We start from the raw sequence: 25,529 nt of genomic DNA on the forward strand, positions 1-25,529 counted from the left end.
GTGTGTCGAGTCTCTCCTGGGCACAGAATCTGAGGTCTGGAGGAGGGGCATAGAGGGAGGAGCCAGTTCACACCCAGTCAAAGTCTTTTAGTGTGCCCATGTCTCCTGCGGATCCCGTCTATACCCCATGGTCCTTTTGGAGTCCCCAGCATCCTCTAGGACGTAAGAGAAAGGGGCGTGGCCACAACGTTTACCCGTGGCCATGCCCCCTTTTCGAATTTGTAGCGATTTGTATGTGTAAATTGTTGGAGGATATGTTTCTGCAGATGCAGTGGGCCTATTTTGGGGTGTGGAGCTGGACCTGCAGCTCCATCAGCCCCATTGTTAATCCTGCTCTGGGAACACACAGCAGCCAAAGGGCAGAGCCTCCCATTGGATGTAACCTGTGTGGGAGGGCGTTTCTCGCCCAATAGGCTGTGGACTGGGTGTGATAGACCTGCTGCTAACCCAATGAGAGCTCCTAGCCACGCCCAGCGTTATCCACACAGTCACAGAGTGACCGATCTTGGATATTATATAGGAGATTAAAATGCCCCTAGGTCTGTTTCTCATTATAACAGCCTACTGCTGGTATCCACTTTAGCAGGAAGACACCTTCTTATTGTCCTCCTTCCAGGGACGTCCAGTCAGGGGAGGCAGTGCCTCCCCTGTCATTACTCCCCTGTCATTAATGATTAAAATAATACAAGGAAGATACTTATGACACATATTCTATGTCATAAGTATCTTCGTTATATTATTGTATTCATTTTAAGACCTGAAAAGAGTTTAGGAGGCACTGATAACAGTGTCGCCTGTTGTGAATGTGAATGGGAATAAAATTGGGGGCGGGGCCAAGCACTGGGCTGTAAAAGTTCATTGCAAAAAGAGGAGAAAGCGGCACTAGTATAAGTGCCTCGTTGATAGGGCCAGATGTGATTGGACAGCAGATCCAGGGCTGGTTCTGCTGGTCCAATCACCCATAAGCTGCGGCATAAGTGCGCACCTCCCTCTCCTCCGCGTCCTCCAGTACCCCGGCGGGATACACCTACATGTTCGCCATGCAGAGACTTTCGCCTCCCTTCATGTGTCGCTCTGTCCCCCGGCGCGGTAACCTTGATCTTGAGGACCAGGGACTTGGTTTTTAAAAAAGGGTGTGTCCCCGGGGACGCGCTCCACTGGGATTGGCTATAAGTTTAATGAATGATGTCTCCCTTGTCCGCTGCAGAGAGGACTATAAAAGTGAAGGAGGAGCCAATCGGGCAAGGGAGACATCATTCATTAAACCTGTGACTGTCAGCTGGCTAAGGAGGACGTGGTGACCCCTCCCTCCCCTACCTCTAGTGGCAGTGTAGATTGTGGAGCTGGGGGGGGTGGCCTACTGCCCTGCCATATGCCGGGACCTCAAACCTGCAGGGGACGTGGCGGCTTCTATACCACTGCCGTGAGCTGGGGTCCAGAAACTTCCTGCATCTGCCGCCCGCTGCCTCATGCATCTGCTGGGTGACCTGGCATTGCTATCATCACCCAGCGTGGAGTACTGTCGACGGGACTCCCACGTGGGTGACGTACTGCTGTGATGCCTGGCAGTGCTCCTGGAAACCACACTCCGTTACACACTCCTCCCCCCCCAAAAAAAATCTTATGCTCTGTACAGTATATCCCTTTGTATATAGTGCACTCTGTTTTCTGTTCACTCCCATCTGATTAATTTGTAAGGGGCTGTTTGTATAATCTCCAACTAAGCTAACTATACATACACTACGATCTGTGTATTGCCTTATCTCTATCAGGCGGGTTCATTAATTTAAACCTGTAGCCAGTCCTAGGGGAGCATGTTGCCGGGGACCCACCCTTTTTTAAAAAGTACATATGCCGCCAGCAGGGAGCCATGCTCCGGGGTTAAAGTGTTCCTCCTCCATCTGCCAACCCACTAGTCCCTCCCGCAGCGAGCAGTAGCTGCAGCCTGCGGTGACATTGGAGAGCAGATGGAATCCCTATTCCCATGGCATCAGCGCCGCCCCACAGTTCTCCACAGACTGCGCTGCTGTGCCACCGGCCGAGGGGAGCTGGGAGGAGAGAGCCATCTGAGCGCACTGCTCCCTGGATCAGTGATCCAGACAGGTCGATGCCTCACCTCACGGAGACCCCCAACAGAGGCTGGGACTGCCTCCTCCTCCTTACCCCAAGTACTGCCTGCCCCTAACCCCCTCCTTGCCCCCAGCATTACCCCAGCTGCTATCTACCCTTAGCCCCTATCTACCCCCAGCACTGCCTGCCCTTAGCCCCTTCCTTGACCCCGAACACTATTACAACCCATGTCTGTACACTATTCCAACTCCTGTCTGTATTTACTCCCTCTCTACCTCCAACACTGCCTGCCCTTACCCCCTCTAATCAGCTTTTTCCTACCTCTCCCCCCACAATCAGTGTTGTGACCCAGAAACTGTGGAGTAGGACCCCCATTTTTTAACGTAATGGGTCCCTGGGACCCACACATTTTTTCGCTTGTCACGATCACTGCTCTCTCTTCCTGAAATCACATCATTTTAGGAAATAGAACATCCAACAACTTCCCTCACTATACACTGAGGCCTCCTCTTACATTAGCAAGGCCCCACTGCTTTAGAAATGTATGCATTCTATAGCAGTGGGGCCTTGCTAATATAAGAGGAAGCCTGAGCACATAGGGAGGGAAGTCTTTTAAAGAGCAAGTTGTGTGCCACCTCCCTCTCTCTCTCTCCTCTACAGGTACCCCTATTGGATTCTACTGGACAAGTGGACGTGATTCTCAGCGTGGGATGTAGGTAAGTTTGTGTGAGTGCATAAGTGTGTTTTAATAAATTCTTACTTTCAAGGTGTGCGTGTTTTTATTTGGGTATTTTTTGTTGTTGTAGAACTACAGGTACCAGTGGGCCCATTATTTCCGCGCATGCTGGTACTTGTGGTTCTCCAAGTACCAGCAAGCGGGGGAGGCTTGCTGTGCCTTGTAGTTCCACAACAAAAAACAATATCCTTTTTTTTAAACACACTTATGGTTATCAGCCCAGCACCCACCGCCCAGGGGTTCTGGGGACAGCCTCGGGCTTCATCCCTGGCCCTTGGGTGCCTGGAGGGGGGGACCCCTTGATTTAAGGGGTCACCACCCCTCAAGAGAACCCTGGCCAGGGGTGACTATTTGGGGGGGTAATGCCACGGCCGCAGGGACCAATATAGAAGTGTCCCTCGGCTGTGGCATTATCTCCCTTGCTAGTGGAGCCCGGTGCTGGTTTTGAAAATACGGGGGACCCCTACATCTTTTGTCCCCCATATTTTTGGAACCAATACCGGACTAAAAACCCGGTGCTGGTTGTCTAAATACGGGGAACCCCTGTCCAATTTTTTCCCCCAGTATTTAAACAACCAGGACCGGCTCAAAGAGCCCGAAGCTGGTTATATTTAGGAGGGGGGACCCCACGCATTTCTTTTTTTAACTTTTAACCCATTCACACCCTTTTCCACAGATAAGCATGCACAGATCTCACTGATCCGTGCATGACTATCACAACACGCCAGCAAAAAGCAGGTCTATTTGAAAGCTCCCTTTTTTTAACGAATTCCATGCTTTCCCAGCAGCGTTTGCAATGTCTGGCTATTGTCGGCAGTGACTGAGAATACAAATTCTTAGTAAATTACTGAGTTCTATTAAATAACAACCGTGTTTGACCGATGGTCTATTGATTCGTATTTGTGTGGTCTGCAGTGTATCTCAATACAAATAGCCCCAACACTGCCGAGATTTGAGTTTAGTAAACACATAGAAAAAAAAGCCAACTCGAATGAAATTGGGACATAAGTAAATATACCCCAGTGAGTCCAGTCTGGCCAGAGGGGGAGAGGGTCCACGATCCCCCGCTTCTCCCCTCTTCTCTCACTCTCTCTCTCTCCTGACCTCAGATTCCTGTTCAGGCTGCTCTTGTCACTGGCGATCCCCGCAGTTCTAGGCTCAGGTCCAAGTAAGTAAATACCAATATAATTGTCATTCACTGTCTGTTCCCATCACCCTTTACTGCTCTCTTTTACACTCTCACCCGCTGCTACTGCTGTTACTCTTTCCCTGGCATCACCCTCTCCCTGTCATCCACTACAGCCACCCTTTGCCCGGCGTCACCCACTGCTGTCACCCTCTACCTGGCATCACCCTCTCCCTGGCATCACCCACTGCTGCCACCCTCTCCCTGGCATCACCCACTGCTGTCACCCCCTCCCTGGATTCCTCCTCTCCCTGGCATCACCCACTGCTGTCACCCTCTCTCTGGCGCCACCCTCCCCATCACACTCTCCCTGCTGTCACCCTCCCCGTCACCCTCTCCCTGGCATCACCCACTGCTGCCACCCTCTCCCTGGCATCACCCACTGCTGTCACCCTCTCCCTGGCATCACCCTCCCCTTCACCTTCTCCCTGGCATCACCCACTGCTATCACCCTCTCCCTGGTGACCCTCTCCCTGGTGTCACGCTTTTCCTGTCACCCTCTCCCCGGCATCACCCACTCCCTGTCACCCACTGCTGTCACCCTCTCTCTAGCGTCACCCTCTCCCTGGCACCCACTGCTGGCTATTTTGTTGTCCAGGACTTTCATTAACTTAATAGCGCCGCATCCACGGTGCTATTAAGTTAATGGAAGCCCTGGACAACAAAATTGCATTCATGTCCTCCTCCCACTTCCTTCTCAGTCCCAAACACTCATTTATTTATTTTTTTCTATGAAAATGTACAATATATCACAAGTATAATGAGCAGGCAGGCAGCGGGCATTGGCATTGATTATAACTATTTACCTATACTTGTCAACATTGCTCCTTAGGTACTGACTTTCCCATTTACGACACACCCGATGATTTCCCCTATGCTATCCTGCTGGAAAAAATGCAGGACTCTCAAACGTCTCCTCCTTGCCTTTACCACAAACTTAACACTTCTATAACCGTGACTTTCTGCTTGGCTTACACGTTAAATCTTTCCCACAGTGGCGAACATCGAACCCGCTGCAACGTGGTCATCTGGTGGAGAATTATGCAGTGTCTTCCTTCCCCACTCTACAGGAATATTGGTCTCTTGAGAATTTAGGAATCTATTTACTAAGCCTTGAATGAAGATAAAGTGCACAGAGATAAAGTACCAGCCAATCAGCAACTACCTAGCATGTCACAGGCTGGGTTTGAAAAATGACAGTTAGGAATTGGTTGGCTGGGACTTTGGGGCTAATTCAGACCTGATCGGTGCTGTCTCAGCCCTGCGATCGCCTCTGCCTGATTGACAGGCAGAGGCGGTCGCTGGGTGGGAGGGGGCGGACTGGTGGTGTTTACCCGCCGTTTAGGGGGGCGCGGTCCAGGCAACGCAGGTGTGCCCGGACCATTGGGGGGGCGGGCCGCGGCAGCTGCATGACGTCACACGCAGCCACTGTGACCCGGGCTGCAACGGGTAGCTCCCTGCCAGCGCGCAGGAGCTGCGCTGGCTGGAAGCTACTCCTGAAGTACAAAAGCATCGCCGCCGTGCGATGCTTTTGTACTTGTACGACGGGGTAGGCCCTGACATGCGGGGCGGACTAGCCCTGTGCTGAGCGTCCCCCCGCATGTCAGGGAAGCTAATCGTAGATGTGTTAAATTGACCACATCTACAATCAGGTCTGAATCACCCCCTTTATCTCCGTGCACTTTATCTCCATCCAAGGCTTAGTAAATAGACCCTTGAGCTTTAGCGCTACTTCCAAGTGAAATATTTCCTACAACAATCTCTGACTCACTTGAATCTCTATGCACCTTGCCACTACAGCCTATATTTTATAGTGTGATATGCGGAGAGGTGAGGCAGAGCCCTTCATGTCATACTAACATATATGCCAGGGTTTTGACAAGGGCCCTCATTCCGAGTTGGTCGCTGAGATTCATCGCATCGCAAATGTACGAAAACTAAGTGTCTGCGCATGCGCAAAAGCGTAAATACGCATGCGCGAGTACATACGTACGACATTAGTGCAAAAATGCCAAATTTAAACCAACACGTAACTGGCAAACGAAAACAAGGAGTGGTGGAGGCGTGGCGGAGGCGAGACTTCGCAATGCTCCGACATGGGCGTGAAAGTGGGCGTACAGTGTGGGAGTATGCAACTCGCAATGGGCGTGTTTTTCGCAATTATACCTTGTCGCTGTTAAATCTAACATAGGAAACCGTAGCAACCTTCACGCAGCAGCCGAGTAGGTCTGCAGTTACTCTACATTTGCGAAGTACTGTTACCAAGTGTGTATGCAGTAATTAGCTGTTAATTGGAGAGCACATTCATCTGATGGCCAATTACTAGCTAATTACTGCGCAGATGAAAGTTAGCAAATAGCAATTGTCTGAACCAACATTACATGTTTATTCTACTCACATATAAATCACACACACTGCCAAATAAGGTTGTTTTTAGTGTTAAAGTTGGTGTGTAAACATTTTTAATTTTTTTTTTTATGTTTGTAAGAATAACAAATACAAACAAGTGAAATAATTAAACATTTAAATTTAAAGCTGCAACATTTTTGCTAAAGAAACCGACACCCACATAATGCAGCATACACTTTCATTTTGTCAGAAATGTAACATTAATTTTTGTTTATAATATTTGACAATGTTTTAAATGATGGCCTGTTGATCAATAGATAAATCTAAAAAGTGTTGTGTCAGTTTACTTAATATGGACATTAAAGTGTGGTGCAAAGCATACATGTATTTGTTGGATGATGCAATTTTGTGGGAGAAATTGCAGATTGGTCCACAAGTGTCTATATGCTGACCTAATTTTTCTGGAACTAAGATTTACCTAATGCATTACCTTGAATAAATTGCACAATTTTTAATTTTTTTTTTTTTATTACTGTAGTAAGATTTCACAACATGAAAACAACATGGCTACACGTGAGTCTCACAGGTAGAGATGGACCAAGCAGCAAGCATATGGCACTGACACAAATGATATAGCAGAACTTAGTACTCTGCAAAATTCAGCTTCTGACTAAATTATAATTTGTAATCAAAAATAATACATATTACACACCCTGCCACACAAAAATTTTGCCACAACTGAGAAAGAATTAGGATCCACCACACAAACACAACAATACATAGCACACTAGTAAGAGGAAGATGGCTCTGGTGTTTATACCCAAAAACTCACAGGCTACAATACCTCCAAACATAAATAATACATTTCACTAAGAGGGAGTTATCCATTCTGGCCACACAAGCCAACTCCAAAATAACATAGAGGCAACATGAAAAACATGGGTGCTGCCCATCTGGAGAGACATCACTTTCTTTTTTTTCTCCCCGCCTGAGGCTGTTCTTCTTGGCTTGGTCTGCGGAGCGACCTTTGTTGGGCCTGCCAAGTGGGCTGTTCTTCCTGGGCAGGGGCAGGGGAGGGAGCCGATGTGGGTGGCTCTCTGCCACTGTGGGCAAGGGAGACAGCGATGGCCTGGAGCCCTTGCAAGATGTTATTTGCAAGGCTTTGGAATGAGGAGGCAAGTTGTTCTTGGCCCTGCCTGATCTCTGCCAGACCTTGGCAGAGTTGAGCAACACCTTGCTCAACACTGGTTCGGTGCTCAGTGAGCCGGACAGCTATCTGGCTTACCTCCCGGAGGACCCCGTCTTGGAACGCATTTAGGCACTCACCATACCTAGCGATTTCAAGCAGGATCTCCGGGATAGCAGAGGGTTGGGTGGGGGGGCCAGTAGGAACCTGCAGAGGTGGGATTTGTGGCCCCACACTGGCAGACCCACTAGGTCCCTCCACCTCAGCCTCAGCCACATAACCCTCCTGTGACTCAAACTGATCATCCCCCTGTGCTGTGTTTTGTGGCAAGCAAATAGAAGAATGTGTGGGAAAAGAGTACAATAAAAAATTAGATTTAATTTTATAAATACAGTTTAAATTGCAGACAAATACATGTGTAAACTTACCTGGCAAGTCCTGTCCCGTCAGGATCTCAGGCAGGTCCGTGTCCATATTTGACACCCCTTGGGCCTCCTCATAACTGATACAGGGCATCGCCATCTCCTCCAAGTCTGTAAACTCCACAGCGACAGATGGTCCTCCCCCTGTAGCCCTTGAGGCATTCCACTCCGCAGACCTCTTTGCCTTCAGGCGGGATTTGAAGTCGGCCCACCTACATATGTATTGTGAAAGAGGGGCAAAGTAGAGTCTTCTTATTTGTGTATGTAAATATCTAGGACACATGTTCTGCTTCTGTTTGCTATACATAACATCACATGTCACTACATTTTTAAGTCAACTTAGCACAGAAAAAGGACTGGCAAGATGCACTTACCGCCGTCTAACTTCCTGCGATGTTCTGACGACAGAGCCAACTTCATTCACAGAATGTGTGATGTCCCTCCAGATGCGATCTTTTGTAGCAGCACCCATGTTTTTGGGGCCTCTATGTACTTTGGACATGGCCTGCGTGACCAAGACACGCAACTCCCTCTTAGTGAATGCTGGCTGTCTTTTCTTACGTCTGGAGGTAGCCTGTGAGGTTTCTTCCTGCTGCTCCTCACCATCTTCCTCCTCACTAGCAGCTTCTGTCTGTTGTGTTTGTGTGGCTAATGCTGATTCCTCCTCAGTTTGTCCAGTATGTGTGTGTGGCAGGGTATCCCCACTCAATTGTTGGGGCTCAGAAGCTGACATTTGCAGAGTACTAGGTCCTGCCTGTTCAGAATCCGCAGAGGCGTATTCCAACATCCGTTTCTGGCACTCTAGGCGTTTTTTCGCCAATGCCATCTGCTGCTGTGCAATGCGGTCCATCTCTGCTGTTAATTCCTCACGAGAAGCCATGTTGGAGATGACGTGTGTACGCCCAGGTGTGTGCCTATTTATACCTACGTGCGACGCGTTCATTCACACAGGTGTGCAGTATGGTAATCTTGCTAATGATTGCACTGCTTATTTAAGGGCCTACTTTGCACGCTGTGAGTGTTGGTAGTTTGGAGTTTGTCGTAGTTGCAGTTTGGTTTGTTGGACCGTGCGTGAAGGTGCTAAAGTACTTTTCTGAGTGAGTAATTGTCAAGCATACCTTTGTCCGTTTGTTCGCGTTTAGCATATAGACAGTATTGCATACTTTTTGCGAAATTCCGTTTGTGAGTATTCGTGCATTCGTCTTGTTCAATTTTCCATTTTTCTTTTTTTTTTCTTTTGGATTATTAAATGTTTAATTTTGTAAATCTATATTTTGATTGTACATTTTTAACACTAAACCTGTGCTTCAGTGTTGCTGTTGTGTGGACTAATGTTAAAATGTTGTTCTTACTGTCATTTTTGGTCTCTTGTAGGTGTCTTATTTGGGGTGACTTAAACCCGTTTTCTTTTAGTTCATTAGTGTGACCTCGAACACTAATTGGCATTTATTTTCTTTCTTTGGAGCAGGTAAGTCCCCTTTGCCTGTGTTGGTGCCTGTTTGTGTTAATGGTCTCTATGTTGTTCTTACTGTCATTTTTGGTCTCTTGTAGGTGTCTTATTTGTGGTGACTTAAACCCGTTTTCTTTTAGTTCATTAGTGTGACCTCGAACACTAATTGGCATTTATTTTCTTTCTTTGGAGCAGGTAAGTCCCCTTTGCCTGTGTTGGTGCCTGTTTGTGTTAATGGTCTCTATGTTGTTCTTACTGTCATTTTTGGTCTCTTGTAGGTGTCTTATTTGTGGTGACTTAAACCCGTTTTCTTTTAGTTCATTAGTGTGACCTCGAACACTAATTGGCATTTATTTTCTTTCTTTGGAGCAGGTAAGTCCCATTTGCCTGTGTTGGTGCCTGTTTGTGTTTGTTCAAAGTGTTTTGCTTATGTTTGTCAGCCATCTTTATAATAATTAATCATATTTTTCCCAGGATTGTTCTGCAAAGTAGTGCTGTTCTTGCCTGTACTAGCTACTAAAGGGCTAACTTTGTTTTTTAATTTTTTTGAGATGTCTAACCTATTTTTTTAAATTTATACTTAGGTGTTTGTGATGTCTTTGATGGTCTTATTATGTTTTTTTTTTTTTTTTTTATAAAAACAATATGTAGGTTTCACACTTTTAATTTGTGTTTATCCTTTTTTGTCTCAATTTCACATTTTCCCGGAATTGAACCCAGAAAAAATGTCTTATGCTCCTGCAGTAAGTTGACACCCCGTTTTTTTATATTTTTTAAAAAATTTAGTTTTTTGGATTTGCATTTGTCTTATTCAACATATCTGTTAATCTTTTTTAAAGTGTGTGATCTCAGTGTTTGTGGCAGCAGAAGCCCTCCCACCCCAACCCACGGCAGCACTCCCACCCCAACCGCCAGCCCCACAACCACAACCGGCTCCTCATCAACCAAGGCAACGGAGGCGTGCTAGGCCACCAATTTTCCAAACCCGTGTCCTACTTTTTGGGATGCCAGATGATGTTGTTGTGCGTAGATACAGGCTGCCACCACATCTAATCCTAGACACTCTCTCCATAATAGAGAGTGATCTGGAGTCTTCAATTCGGTATCCTACAGCAATACCACCATTGACACAATTCCTTGCTGTGTTACATTTTTTGGCTACAGGGTCTTTTCAGCATGTAGTTGGAGACCTGGTTGGCATGTCGCAGGGCCAGTTCAGTAAGGTCCTGCGTCGTGTCAGCCAGGCTTTCCTAAAGCGGGTTAAGCAATTTATTGCTATGCCTTTGGATGTTGGTGCCCTAGATGTGGTGAAGCGGCAATTTGAGGAAGGTGGTAGTCGCTTCCCACATGTTATTGGGGTTGTGGATGGCACACATGTAGCTATTCAGCCACCAAGACATAATGAAGAAATTTTTAGAAACAGGAAACTGTTTCATTCTCTGAATGTAATGGTTGTTTGTGGGCCATCCCTCCAGATCCTTTCCCTGAATGCCAAGTTTCCCGGAAACTCACATGATGCGTATGTCATTAGACAATCAGGGATATGGCACAGATTAAGATCAAGTCAACGAGCAGACATGTGGTTATTGGGTGAGTTGGCCAACATAATTTCCTGTCATTTTTACCAAATTATCGGAATATACTATTTCTAATTGTTACTTCTCATCAAACAGGAGACCGTGGATATCCTTGCACCCCCTGGCTCATGACTCCTTACCGTAATCCCAGGCCAGGACCACAGATGGCATTTAACTCCGCGCTTACTGCCACTAGACAGCTGGTGGAGCGCACAATTGGGGTCCTTAAAGGGCGGTTTCGTGTGCTCCACCGCACTGGTGGCGACATCATGTATTCGCCGGAGATGGCAAGTAAACTAGTGGTCCTGTGCGCTATACTACATAACATCGCGGTAAGGAGTAGCGTAGAGCTTCCTCAGACAGAGGAATTGCCTGATGAGGAGCCAGGGGTTGTCCGTCACTTCGGTGGGGGGAGTGTTACACGGAGGGGAAGCCAAGTCAGGGCAAGCATTGTTGCAGAATATTTCAGGTATAGTGTTTTTTTATTTACTTTTACAAAATATTAAAAACCACAGTATGCTTATGTTCATTTTGTAATGCTGAAATTTTGCTTACTATTGTAAGGTCATTGTGTAATGATTTGGGTGTGTGGGAATCTCTAATTATTTTTTTCAAAAATATCCGTCAACAGGTTAAGCTTACAATGTGTTCTTTGCAAATCTAATAATGTGATGTTGCTAAATAGTGTCCTTATTTGTTTTCTTTAATAAAATCCTGTTTTTTTAAAAAAACACACAAACAAATGAAACTGAATGTTGACCACTTTGTGACTGTCCAGCTGAATTATCACACAAACTGTGGTGAGTACACAGATATGTTTAGAAATTTTAACAAAAGTGTGTGTGTGTGTGTGTGTGTGTGTGTGTGTGTGTGTGTGTGTGTGTGTGTGTGTGTCTGTGTTTGTGTTGGTGTTTTAGTTGGTTGTGTTTTTATTTCTATTCCGCGACTGCGTATTTCCGCTCGTGCGAAATTACCACTCTGCTCTTCACAGCATTGCAAAGATCAATAAAGTTATTTGAAATGACAGCATAGATTTAGGACCAATCACATGCTAACACACACTATAAATATATGCCCAAATAAGGAAAACGCCATTGCCATGATGCGTGCTGCACCTTTCACCAGGCGGGAGCTCCGCGTCCTGGTTGCGGTGATGGACCGCCGCGTAGGCCGCGTTGGGCGCTTCATCCCAAATCGTGTTAAGCGCGAAGCCTACGCGGAGGTCCGCCACCTACTGCGGTCTCGCGTCCGCAGCAGGCGGACCATCATCCAACTGGAGAGGAGATGGAGTGATCTCCGCAGGAGGACTCCAGAACTGTTGGCGGAGATCCGCCAGCAAATCAGGGAAATGCGTGCACGCAGTAAGTTACATTACATAACAGAGATTTTTAGCATAAAATTTGCTAATTTACACTAAGTGGTAGTCTGTAATTGCAACACTGAGTGAACAAATTTAATAAATATGACAGTGTGTGTGGTTAGGGCAAACAGTACTGACTGTAGCAAAGTGTAACCAAACAAGTGCATGTTGTACAGAATTAATACCCAGGCTGGAAACTGTACCAAAAAACTTGATCAGTGGTGTCTATATAATAAGGTGGCTTGAATAGTGATCTGGTGATGTTGCCTATACCAATCAATATGACTCAATGGAATAGATTCAGTAATGAGCATCAAAAAAATTTAGTGGAATCATTTTGGTTGCTGTGGCCAACATGAAGAGCTTTTAAAAATGATTTTTTTAAACAAAAAACAAGCCCTGTGTCTTTTACATGGGACAGAACAGTGTAATTGACAAATGTTTTTAAAGTAATTTAACATGCAAACTAAATTATAACACATATATCATTATAGGACGACCACAACGGCAACCACATGCAGGGAGGCCACATCAGGCACCTTCTCAGCCCCCCTCCCCTTCTCACTCCCCCTCCCCTTCTCACTCCCCCTCCCCTTCCCAGTCCCCCTCCCCTTCCCACTCCCCCTCCCCTTCTCACTCCCCCTCCCCTTCCCAGTCCCCCTCCCCTTCCCAGTCCCCCTCCCCTTCCCAGTCCCCCTCAGCTTCCCAGTCCCCCTCAGCTTCCCAGGCCCCCTCAGCTTCCCAGGCCCACTCCCCTTTCCACTCCCCTTCTCAGCCCACCTCTCCTTCTCTTTCTGTGACCCCTTCTCCTCCTTCCCAGTCCCCTTCTCCTTCTACTTCCAACTCCCCTTCTCAGCCCCCCTCACCCTCTATTGGACTAACATTCTCTCCGCCCCCCTCGCCCTCTCAATCAGACCCACCCTCAGAAATTACATTCCCAATCCCTCCTCCTTCCCCCATCTCTCCTCCTTCCCCAAACCCTCCTCCTTCACCCATCCAGCCTCCTTCCCCCATCCCTCCTCCTTCCCCAATCCCTCCTCCTTCCCCCATCCAGCTGCCTTCACCACCCACAGAATGGGCAGAAGAAGCCCCTGATGGTGTCAGTGGTGACCATAATGTTGCTGAGGAAAGTAAGTGTTTTTACATTTCATTTAAAAATATGACCTACTTACACTTACAATGTAAAAACATGCACTGTTGTACTGTTGAAAATCAGCTAGCAAGGTAAACATTTTCAGTTATTATTGATGGTGTTCATGTTGCATTGTAATTTTTGTGAGTATCATTATATGTAGTGTTTATGTGTGCAATGTTTTGTGTGTCCACTCTAGGTCAACACTAATTAGTTTGACAGGGTTGCCAGGACTACATGGTTTAATATGTGCTCATTTTTCAGCCAAACATTTCTACCTGAGTGGAGTTTAGTATGTTGTTAGTCTTTTACACTTGTGCCTCTCTATTCATAATGTTTGCACTTTCAAATCACATGCTTCACTTTGTTAGCCAGCAGAACAACACAATGATTTGTGGTGTGAAAGTTACACTCACAAAATGCGAATTTTATTTTTCAAAACCTCTTTGACCTTATTTAGTAAACTGGTTTTTCATGGATTGTGGGCATGCTAGGATATGTAGTCCTTCTGAAGATGTTGATATGCAGTGTGATGATGCAGGACCAAACCTCCTTAAATTTAATTCTCTTCAGTACAGATGTGAATGAATGCCAACATGGTGTTACATTTACTAAGATGGTAGTTATCTTTAACATGGGATGTTGACCATAGCAACCAATAAGATTATAAATTAAATTGTTATGCCCACTTTTACAAGATAACATGTTTAATTTGATTGGTTGCTATGGTCTACTTCCCATCTTAAATTGAACTCCCGTAGTAGTAAATGTACCACATGGTGTGGTTCACTTTCTTGTTAAAAAAACAAAACATTGCTGAGCAGGCTTGTGTGTTATGCTACTGATTTAGCCTTAAAGCAGCCATGATGTAGTCACTTAGGCATTAAAGCAGGCCTGTCCAAACTGCGGCCCTCATGCTGGTGAAAAAATACACATCCCAGCATGCCCTGACACAGCTTTGGCATTCTCTGACCACAAAACTGTGAAAAGGCATGCTGGTATATGTAGTTTCACAACAGCTGGAGGCCAGCAGTTTTGACATGCCTGCATTTAAGTGTGCTTTGTGCCTTGCTTGGATAATAAGTTATGTAATTAAGTTATTAATGTTTCTGTTGCATCTTAATTTCAGATGTTGCAGTTGGAGATCCCACAAGTTTTGGTGGGATTATTGACACAATGCGCCAACACCTGCATGGATTATTGACTTGTCTCGATCAATTGCAAAAATTTGCATGAATTTGTTTATTTATAAAAAAAAAAGTAATGTTTTCTAAATTTTAAAAAATAAAAAAAAGTTGTTTCAAGTTAACCGGGTGTTGTGCTTATTAATGCAAAAAAGAATCAGCAGATTGGCAGGCAGAAATTGTTTTACTAAAACATTACTCACATGTAACGTAAGTTTTTTTTTTAAAAAACAGTTAGGAGATTATAGTGTTAATAAACATGTAAACACCTTCATTCACAAACAACATCTTTAAAAAAAAAAAAAATAAACAATTTTATTTTACACTTTTACATGTTGATGGCCAATTATGGCAACAAAGTGTTAATCTGGGTTTTTTGGCTGACTTAATTGTTTTGGAACATTACCAATCATTACACTAATTGGATTCGTAATTGACAAGGGCTTGTGGACTTTAAAATGAAAGGGCTAATTTCACTTAATCGCAAAAAAAAACATTTTTGAGCGGTTTACCTTAAGAGTGTGCACTTTTATGGAAAAATGAGTAAATCTACTACAACTTAGTATTTTTACGATGAAGTATGTGTTTTTGCGAAGGTTTCGCAATGCTGCGATGGTTTCGCATTACAGCGAGGTCATTTGGCGTACGCCCACTTTGTGTAATACTGCGTACGAATGTGCAAAAACACGTTGGGGGCGGATGTTCGCAAATTTACTACACTAACGCAACTTTGCGAATATGTTGTGCGAACGAAAAACTTAGCGACCAACTCGGAATGAGGGCCCATATTAAGTATACGAAAAATACAAAGAATATATTAGAAATATCTTCTCTGCTTTATTCTTATCATGTTTATAGTCAAGACTCTGGAGTAAAAAGTCTATGGCAGGTCAGACAGCAACTCCCCTGCCTACCTTTTCTGCACATCTCTGATCAAAACTCACAAATTTCCAGCAGTATATACTGATGCACCTGTGTATAATGCCCACATACACCCTTTGGCTCATATATTGTGCATACCTCCCAACATTGGCTTTGTGGGAAGAGGGACATCACGCTCGATTTCCAAAAGGGGCGTGGCTAATCAGAAGGGGCATGGCTTCACGGGAGTGCCACAATTGCGTGTCACGCCACCCGTTTTCGTCACTGAGGGGGCATGCCCAGCGCTCTGTGAGCTGCTGGCATGCCCCCTCTCCCTCTGTGAAGAGACGCTGTGTGTCTATTCACCGCTGCTCTGCAAAGCAGGGTAGCGAGAGACAGAGCCTCCCAACTGCCCCCCCCCCCCCCAACCGCGGGACACTGTGGTCCTCGGGTGGGACAGTCCCCAAAAAATGGGACTGTCCCGCGAAAATTGGGACAGTTGGGAGGTATGTATTGTGTGTAAATCTGGCTCTGGTACTAGCCAGTGCCTCCTGAGCCATTTACCTCAACGCACGTCCCTGATTTGATATATTATACAATACTATATTCTATATATGTAATAGATAATATTTTTTCCATTCCAGCACAGTTCACAAGTGCAGAGCATAAACTAATGATATCACTACTATAAATCACTGCACCGAGAATAGTGCGCAAAATGTAAATAGTACTTTATCCTAGGCACTCATCACAGCATGCACTCTGAGCAACCTCTCCTGGCAGAACTACCTCTATTACCTGTATCTGATTGGAGATGTGACTGCAGAACACGGTACTACTGTACACTATGCAGTTTCAATAGAAAACACACCTCTTGTAATTTGCTTTATTCTGGGTTCCAGAGGTCTGGGAATGACTTTACTATATTACTTAATTTTGAAACCACAACATAAACTGTTGTTTTGCTCGGACTGTGTCCTCCTTCTGAATTCACAGGGTGAACAGAGTCAATTCCACAGTGTATGAATCACAAGGACAGTTGTATACAAAGGGGGGAATTCTAATGTTATCGCCCCTCATCTCCCATCTAAAGTGACGGGGATTGCAGGGGGCAATATTAATTTGATGCCCCCTATCACGCTGATCGTGCTCATTAGTGTCGGGTTTAGCTGTGTAAAGCAGCTAAACCCGACTAAACTAATAGGCGCGATTGGAAAAAAAATGCCATTTGGGCACCCAAACGGATCACTTTTCACACATTTCTGCTTGCCACTGCCTGTGGGTGCAAGCTGAAATGCAGACATCGGCAGCCGATCGCGCACGAACAGAGCTACATTTGAATATCTCCATTCTGGGCCATCTAGTGGCTGCCGGCGTCAAAAAGATTTGAATCTCGCCCAAAGACTATTAAATCTTATTTTCACACTCAGTGGTTTAATTAAATAGTGTTCCATGGAAATATTAATTTGATAATGGAAAAAGGGGTCTATTCATGAAGCAGTGAAAAATGTGGAGAAGTGAGCCAGTGGAGAAGTTGCCCATGGTAACCAATCAGCATTGAAGTAACGTTTATAATTTGTATACTACACAATAGTACGGAGCAGCTGATTGGTTGCCATGGGCAACTTCTCCACAGGCTCACTTCTCCACTCTTTTCACTGCTTCATGAATAGACCCCTTAAATCTCTTAATACTGTGGATTTACTCACTATCCATAGATTGCATGGAATTGTGATAGAAATTCACTAAAGTGGAAACAAAGTATTCATGCATACAGAGATGAAACACTGGAGTATAGGTCATGCTAATGCTATATTCAGTTCCTGACCTGTAAATCACACTTACTGAAGACATAACATTAATGACTCAAACCAATACAATTAGAAATCCACCAGAGATAGTTTACCTACCTTCTGTACTCATATCGGGTGTGGGGATCCATATGTACGTCAGTCCAACTTCTTTATATAACTTGAACATAGTATCTGGACTCATAGGTTCATTATACCGATTGCAGCCTTTTGAATTCTGCACTAGGTCCCACTCAGTCTGGAAGTTCATGACAGCGCTCACTCCTAATTCATGTTTCATCTTTATTGTGATGTGTTCCAGCTGACGAGGGCAGCTTCCCAGATAGATATTAGGCAGTATTCTAGATTTAAGAAGCAAAACTGAGATTTATGGTAAGAACTTACCGTTGTTAAATCTCTTTCTGCGAGGTACACTGGGCTCCACAAGGATTAACATTGGGGTGAAGAGTAGGATCTTGATCCGAGGCACCAACAGGCTCAAAGCTTTTGACTGTTCCCAAGATGCACAGCGCCACCTTCTCTATAACCCCGCCTCCATGCCAGTGAGCTCAGTTTCGTTAACCAGCCCAATGCAGTAGCAGGTACCAGAGACGACAACTGCTCATAGCCCATAACACCAAACACTCACCGCAGTAGAGGGTGCCAGCGGCTATGCCAATACCAATCAAAGAAGCTAAGTGCGTCAGGGTGGGCTCCTTGTGGAACCCAGTGTACCTCGCAAAAGAGATCTAACAATGGTAAGTTCTTACCATAAATCTCATTTTCTGCTGCGGGGTACACTGGGCTCCACAAGGATTAACATTGGGGATGTCCTAAAGCAGTTCCTTATGGGAGGGGATGCACTGTAGCGGGCACAAGAACCCGGCATCCAAAGGAAGCATCCTGGGAAGCGGAGGTATCAAAGGCATAGAACCTAATGAACGTGATCCTTGAGGACCACGTAGCCGCCTTGCACAATTGTTCAAGGGTTGCACCACGGTGGGCCGCCCAAGAAGGTCCAACCGACCGAGTAGAATGGGCTTTGATGGTAGCAGGAACCGGACGAACAGCCTGTACATAAGCATGTGCAATCACCATTCTAATCCATCTGGTCAAAATCTGCTTGGAAGCAGGCCAGCCACGTTTGTGAAAACCAAACAACACAAAAAGAGAATTGGATTTCCTAACAGAGGAAGATCTCTTCACATAGATACAGAGAGCCCGTACCACATCCAAAGACCGCTCTTTGGAAGACAACTCAGGAGAATTAAAGGCCGGAACCACAATCTCCTGGTTAAGGTGGAAGGAAGACACCACCTTGGGTAAATAACCTGGCCGTGTTCTAAGAACCACCCGGTCACGGTGAAAAATCAAATAGGGAGACGTACAGGATAAGGCACCCAAGTCCGAGACCCTTCTAGCTGAAGCGATAGCCAGCAAGAATAACACCTTAAGGGAAAGCCACTTAAGGTCAGCAGATGTAAGAGGCTCAAACGGTGACTCTTGCAAGGCCTCCAAAACCACTGACAGATCCCTGGGGGCCACAGGTGGCACATACAGAGGTTGAATCCGCAACACACCATGAGTGAATGTATGAACAGCAGGCAGGGTAGCAATCTTTCTCTGAAACCAAACCAACAAGGCAGAGATATGAACCTTGAGGGAAGCCAGACACAGGCCCAAGTTCAGACCTTGTTGTAGAAAAGCCAATAGTTTGGCCGTACTAAACCTGAAAATGTCATGATTGTGAGACGCACACCAAGTAAAGTAAGCATTCCAGACCCTATGGTATATCCGAGCAGAAGCCGGCTTACGGGCCTTCAACATAGTTTAAACGACCGCCTCAGAAAAACCCTTGGCCCTCAGGACGGAAGCTTCAAGAGCCATGCCGTCAAAGCCAGATGGGCCAAATCCTGGTAAACACAAGGGCCCTGAATGAGGAGGTCTGGTCGTTGTGGAAGTAGAAGGGGACGATCCAACGAGAGGACCTGTAGATCGGAGAACCAGTACCGCCTGGGCCACGCTGGAGCGACTAGGAGTAGGTTTCCTCCTTCTTGCTTGAACTTCCATATTACTCTGGGCAGGAGTGACACCGGAGGGAACACATACGGCAGCCGAAAGTTCCACGGGATTGGCAGAGCATCCACGAACGCTGCTTGAGGATCCCTTGTCCTTGCTCCAAAGACTGGAACCTTGTGATTGTGTCGAGACGCCATCAGGTCCACATCTGGGAGACCCCACTTGTCCACGAGAAGTTGAAACACCTCTGGATGTAGGCTCCATTCTCCAGCGTGCACGTCCTGATGACTGAGATAGTCTGACTCCCAGTTCAGAATGCCCAGAATGAACACTGCTGATATGGCCGGCAGATGGCATTCTGCCCACTGAAGAATCCTTGATACTTCCCTCATTGCCATGCGGCTTTAACTGCCGCCCTGATGATTGATATATGCCACCGTGGTGGCGTTGTCCGATTGTACTTGAACTGGTCTGTTCTGTATTGTCAACGCATTGAACACTGCCCGCAGTTCTAGAATGTTTATCGGGAGTAGCGACTCCTCCTTGGTCCACCGACCCAGAAGAGAGTGTGGTTCCAACACCACGCCCCAACCTCTCAGACTGGCATCCGTCGACAGCAGGACCCAGTTGGATATCCAGAAGGGACGACTGCTGCTCAATTGTTGGTCCTGCAGCCACCAGCTCAGTGACAGGCGGACCTCCGGAGATAGGGAGATCATGTGAAATCTGATCCGGTGAGGCAGGCCGTCCCACTTGGACAGAATCAACTTCTGCAAAGGGCGAGAATGGAATTGAGCATACTCCACCATGTCAAAAGCCGACACCATGAGACCTAGCACTTGCATCGCCGAATGACTCGACACTTGCGGACAGGATAGGAAGCAACGGATCTTGTCCTGAAGTTTCAGGACTTTCTCCCGAGACGAGAACAACCGCTGGTTGTGGGTGTCCAATAATGCTCCCAGGTGTACCATGCTCCGAGCAAGAACCAGGGAGGATTTCTTCCAGTTGATCAGCCACCCGTGGGCTTTCATGCACTGGACCGTCAAATCGAGATGACAGCAGAGAAGTTCTGGGGAACTCACCAGGATCAACAAATCATCTAGGTATGGTAGTATCCTGACCCCTTGACGGCGGAGTGTAACCATCATGACCGCCATAACTTTGGTGAATACTCGCGGAGCCATTGTCAAACCAAAGGGTAACGCCCGAAATTGGTAATGAAGATTGCCAACCGCAAACCGCAGGTACTGCTGATGAGATACCGCAATAGGGATATGTAGGTAGGCATCCTGTATGTCCAGGGAGACCATATAGTCCCCAGGCTCCATGGACAGTACAATAGAGCGCAGAGTTTCCATGCGGAACTTGGAGACCCGCACATGCTTGTTCAAGGACTTCAGATGGAGAATGGGCCTCGAGGACCCGTTCGGTTTCGGGACTAGAAACAGCGGTGAATAGAATCCCTTGCCCCTCTGGGTCAGAGGCACCTGTACCACCACTCCTGTGGACAGGAGGGAATGAACCACCGAGTGCAACGTGTTTGCTTTTGCCGGATCCAGAGGCACATCTGTCAGGCAAAATCGATGAGGGGGGGGGGGGGCGATTTCTGAAAGGTATGGCGTAACCTCGAGCGAGGACTTCCCTCACCCAGGTATCTGAAGTGGTTTTCAACCATTCCTGGGTAAAACCTAGAAGTCAGCCTCCCACCCTGGGATCCCCCAGAGGAAGGCCCGTCCCGTCATGCGGCAGGCTTGTCAGTTTTGGACACTGGCTGACGGGGGGCCCAGCACGCTTCGGTCTGGGCTTGGCAGGTCTGGAAGCACGAGCTTGCTTTGGGTACACCTGACCTTTTGCTTTACCGGGAGTACGAAAGGGCAGAGGGAAAGTACTTTTAGCCTTCTGTGTGGAAGGAGCCGTACTAGGTAGGCAAGCTGTTTTAACAGTAGCCAGATCAGCCACAATCTTATTGAGGTCTTCTCCAAAGAGAATGTCTGCCTTGAACGGAAGCACCTCCATGGTTTTCTTGGAATCCAAATCCACCGACCAGGATCTCAAGCAAAGGATACGTCTGGCCAAAACGGATGCAGTAGCAGCCTTGGCCGCGAGCACCCCGGCATCGGAGGCCGCCTCCTTAAGGTACAGAGAAGCCGTGGCAATATATGAGTGACATTGTTGAGCATGCTCAGATGCATCAGAAGGCAGTTCCGCCTCAAGTTCCTGAGCCCACGCCTCAACAGCTACAGCAGCCCAAGCTGTTGCAATAGTTGGCCTTTGCACAGCCCTCGTAAGGGTATAAATCGCTTTTAAACAGCCCTCCACATGACGATCCATCGGTTCCTTCAGAGAAGTGACGGTAGTTACTGGCAGAGCGGAGGAAACAACCATACGCGCCACATGAGAATCTACAGGTGGAGGAGTTTCCCAATTTGTACAAACCTCCACAGAGAGAGGATAGCGAGCCAACAGTCTCTTATTCGGTGTAAATTTTGTCCCCGGATTTTCCCAGTATTCCTGACGTATGTCATACAGGTGTTTAGAATAGGGTAAAACTTGTTTAACCACCTTCTTACGCTTAAACCTATCCGGTTTCTTGGAGACAGTTTCAGGCTCAGAATCATCAGACACTTGAAGAATGAGCCATATCGACTAAGTCCCCCTGACCTGTGCCCAAAATAATGCCCTGGTGGCTAATGGAGCAGCTGCCCAGTACTCAGTGTCCACGCCAACACGCGCGCTGCCCGCCTCCTATGGCCACTCTGGATCGCGGTAAAGTGTGGCACAGGAGCCCCTTACCGCCCCCTTGTCTGCGGCCCCACGATCCAGGAGACGGTGGCGTGTGTGTGACTCACATTTAGGAAGAAGCCTGCGTCTCCGCTGCAGTGACCCGGCAACCCCGGCTCGGGAGTATACAGCGCCGCTGGGGGTGATGGAGCTGCACGCTGGAAAGTCTCTGAGACTTTGCCAGCAGCAGCCCTTGAAGTCTTCATACAAATTCTTCTGTTCAGTCTTAGTAAAATAAACTCTGAAAAGGCTGCTTAAGGCAGCCACCTGTAAAGTGCCTGCACACTGCATGGCACCAACTCACAAACTGAGGCGGGGTTAAAAAGGAGGCGGTGCTGTGTATCTTGGGAACAGTCAAAAGCTTTGAGCCTGTTGGTGCCTCGGATCAAGATCCTACTCTACACCCTGATGTTAATCCTTGTGGAGTCCAGTGTACCCCGCAGCAGAAAGACATACAGTAGATGTTATATTAGGAGATATACTCACTTCAGGCTAAAATAAAGGGGGGGCAGGGGGAGAAAACAATAGTTTGTATATTGATTGAGTGCATACAGTAGCTATCAACAAAATTAACAGGATGTATGGTGCTAAAATTAGATGTGAGTGGATCCCAATGTTTTGGTTAGGTTTTGGCAAAAAAAAACCTGAAGTGTTTGGGTTTTCTTTAAACTTGATAAAAGCAGATAAAACCAGCAGACAAAATCAGGTAATTTTTGGACCTGTTGTGGTTCCTACAGTATTATTGACATCAATAACATTCACTTCCAGTCATCTCCAGTGTGAAATGGTGCATTAAATCAAGAGGAAGGGACTTACGTGTCATCAAAAACATGCCACATTCAGTTATTAGAACTGAAAGCTGGCCCCAAAGTGACCCTAACTGGGACTCAATTCAACTCGAGTCGAAACCCCAAAGTTTGGGTGTGTTCGGTTTTCAACAAAACTGATCCGCTCATTCTAGATAAAACCCAGGTGTGTGGATATTGGGCCCTCCAACATTTTACACAGAAAAATCGGTACAAATTTGAAAAGGGGGCGTGGCCGCGGGTAAAGGGGGCGTGGCCACGCCCATTTTCCTATATCTTCAATGGAAGTTTGGAGAGCCAAAAATCGGTACAGACCATGAAAAAAATGTACTGTACCTATTAAAAAGGTACAGTTGGAGGGTATGGTGTTGTACACAAACCCAATGGTTTGCATATGCACACCGATGGTGGCAGGACTGCACATGTGCCGAATGGGCGCTGTGATGTCGCATGCTGATTGGCAGACTGCAGCCATTTAGGTAGAGTGACATGGCTGGCCAGTGTCTGCAGTCTTCCGACGTAGAATTACTGGCCCCAGCTACGGATCTCAGATGGCTGTTCTGAGTAACCTGAGGAATACTCAGAGAGCCAGTGTTCTCGCAAGTAATCTGATGGTGCTTTTTCAGATGCAGCAGCGGATCACAGGTGCTTTCAGGAGGCATCTAGTTACACAAGAATGGTTCTGCTGCATTAGGATATTAACACACACCAGAGACACAGCTGCTGTGTACACTGCGTCCACCTCTGAATCAGGCCCATTGTTGGAGCTGTGATAATAGTACATTTTTAGTAGGGATAGCCTGTTTCCCTTTGAGTGTTGCGCCATGTGATGTGTGTCTTCTTTCTCGGTGCTAGCACCTGGGGGTATATTTACTAAGCTCCCGATTTTTTCATCAAAGTGTCATCTCGGGAATTTACTAAACTCAAATCTCGGCAGTGATGAAGGCATTCGTATTTTTTTTGAAGTTAAAGAAAAAAAATACGAATGAATACACCATCGGTCAAACACACCTGTTATTTTATACAACTCGGTAATTCACTAAAAATTTGAATTCCCAATCACTGCCGGCAATAGCCAAACACTGCCGTGAAAAAATACAAATTGTAAAAAAAAAACAGTTTTCAAATAGACCTGCTTTTTTTTAACGTGTTCTGATAAACATGCATGGATCTTACGGATCCGTGCATGCCTATCAGTGGGAAGGGGGTGTGAAAGAGTTAAAAATCAGGAAAAAAATTTGCGTGGTGTCCCCCCTCCTAGGCATAACAAGCCTCGGGCTCTTTGAGCCGGTCCTGGTTGTAAAAATACGGGGGGGAAATTGACAGGGGTTCCCCCATATTTTAACAACCAGCACCGGGCTCTGCGCCTGGTCCTGGTGCAAAAAATACGGGGGACAAAAGACGTAGGGGTCCCCCGTATTTTATTAACACCAGCGCCGGGTTCCACTAGTCAGAGAGATAATGCCACAGCCGGGGGACACTATTATATTGGTCCCTGCGGCCCTGCATTAAATCACCAACTAGTCACCCCTGGCCGGGGTACCCAGGAGAAGTGGGGAACCCTTAAATCAATGGGTCCCCCCCCTCCAGCCACCAAAGGACCAGGGGTGAAGCCCGAGGCTGTCCCCCCCATCCAAGGGAGGCGGATGGGAGGCTGATAGCCTTTTGTTAAAAAAAAGGATATTGTTTTTTGTAGCAGAACTACAAGTCCCAGCAAGCCTCCCCCGCAAGCTGGTACTTGGAGAACCACAAGTACCAGCATGCAGGGGGGAAACGGGCCCACTGGTACCTGTAGTTCTACTACAAAAAAATACCCAATTACTTTGCGGTCTGCGGTAGACCACGAGGTTAAGTGGGGTCACTCTTGTGGTTGGCTTACCGCAGACCACAAAGTTCCCACCATTGGATATAATGTTGCGCCTCCGCGCTACATTGTATCTACAGTGCGCCGCCTGACTGACAGTGCAGGAACGCACAGCCAATCAGGAGAGTGCCATGACGTGGCACTCCCTGATTGGCTGAAGGGACCCTCTTTGACAGCAGTCACAGGGGGGTCCCGCTAGTCGGGGAAAAGGGATCCATGTGTAAACATGGATCCCCTTTCAGTGCGTGGTTCGGGTATTCCGCTTTTTTATTTTACCAAGTCCCTGGATTATAACTGTTAAGAAGAGGACCGATCTACCCCGGATTCTTTGTAAGTATAATTTTATTTACAGGTACCCCTGGATTCTACTGGACAAGGGGACCGACTGCTTCGTGTCAACATAGGTAAGTATGTATGTATGTATGTAAGTGTGCATGTATGTTTAATAAAATTTTACTATCACGGTGTGTGTGTCTTGTTTCTATTTGGGTATTTTTTTTGTAGTAGAACTACAGGTACCCGCGGGCCCATTTCTCCCCCGCATGCTGGTACTTGTGGTTCTCCAAGTACCAGCTTGCGGGGGAGGCTTGCTGGGACTTGTAGTTCTGCTACAAAAAACAATATTCTTTTTTTTACACAAAAGGCTATCAGCCTCCCATCCGCCGCCCTTGGATGGGGGGGACAGCCTTGGGCTTCACCCCTGGTCCTTGGGTGGCTGGAGGGGAAGACCCCTTGATTTAAGGGGTCCCCACT

General features: G+C 46.7%; 1 protein-coding gene across 2 annotated transcripts in view; it reads right to left on the reverse strand.

The window, feature by feature from the left end:
- Positions 1-25,529, reverse strand: part of EPM2A (EPM2A glucan phosphatase, laforin) — a 242,308-nt gene that overhangs the window by 78,471 nt on the left and 138,308 nt on the right. For both annotated transcript variants that reach the window (XM_063917946.1, XM_063917945.1), the window contains one exon: positions 17,424-17,665. In XM_063917946.1, coding sequence (XP_063774016.1) covers positions 17,424-17,665 — 242 coding nt within the window. The remainder of the gene's footprint in view (positions 1-17,423; positions 17,666-25,529) is intronic.

Source organism: Pseudophryne corroboree, chromosome 4 (genome assembly GCF_028390025.1).
Source record: "Pseudophryne corroboree isolate aPseCor3 chromosome 4, aPseCor3.hap2, whole genome shotgun sequence".
Taxonomy (NCBI): domain Eukaryota; kingdom Metazoa; phylum Chordata; class Amphibia; order Anura; family Myobatrachidae; genus Pseudophryne; species Pseudophryne corroboree.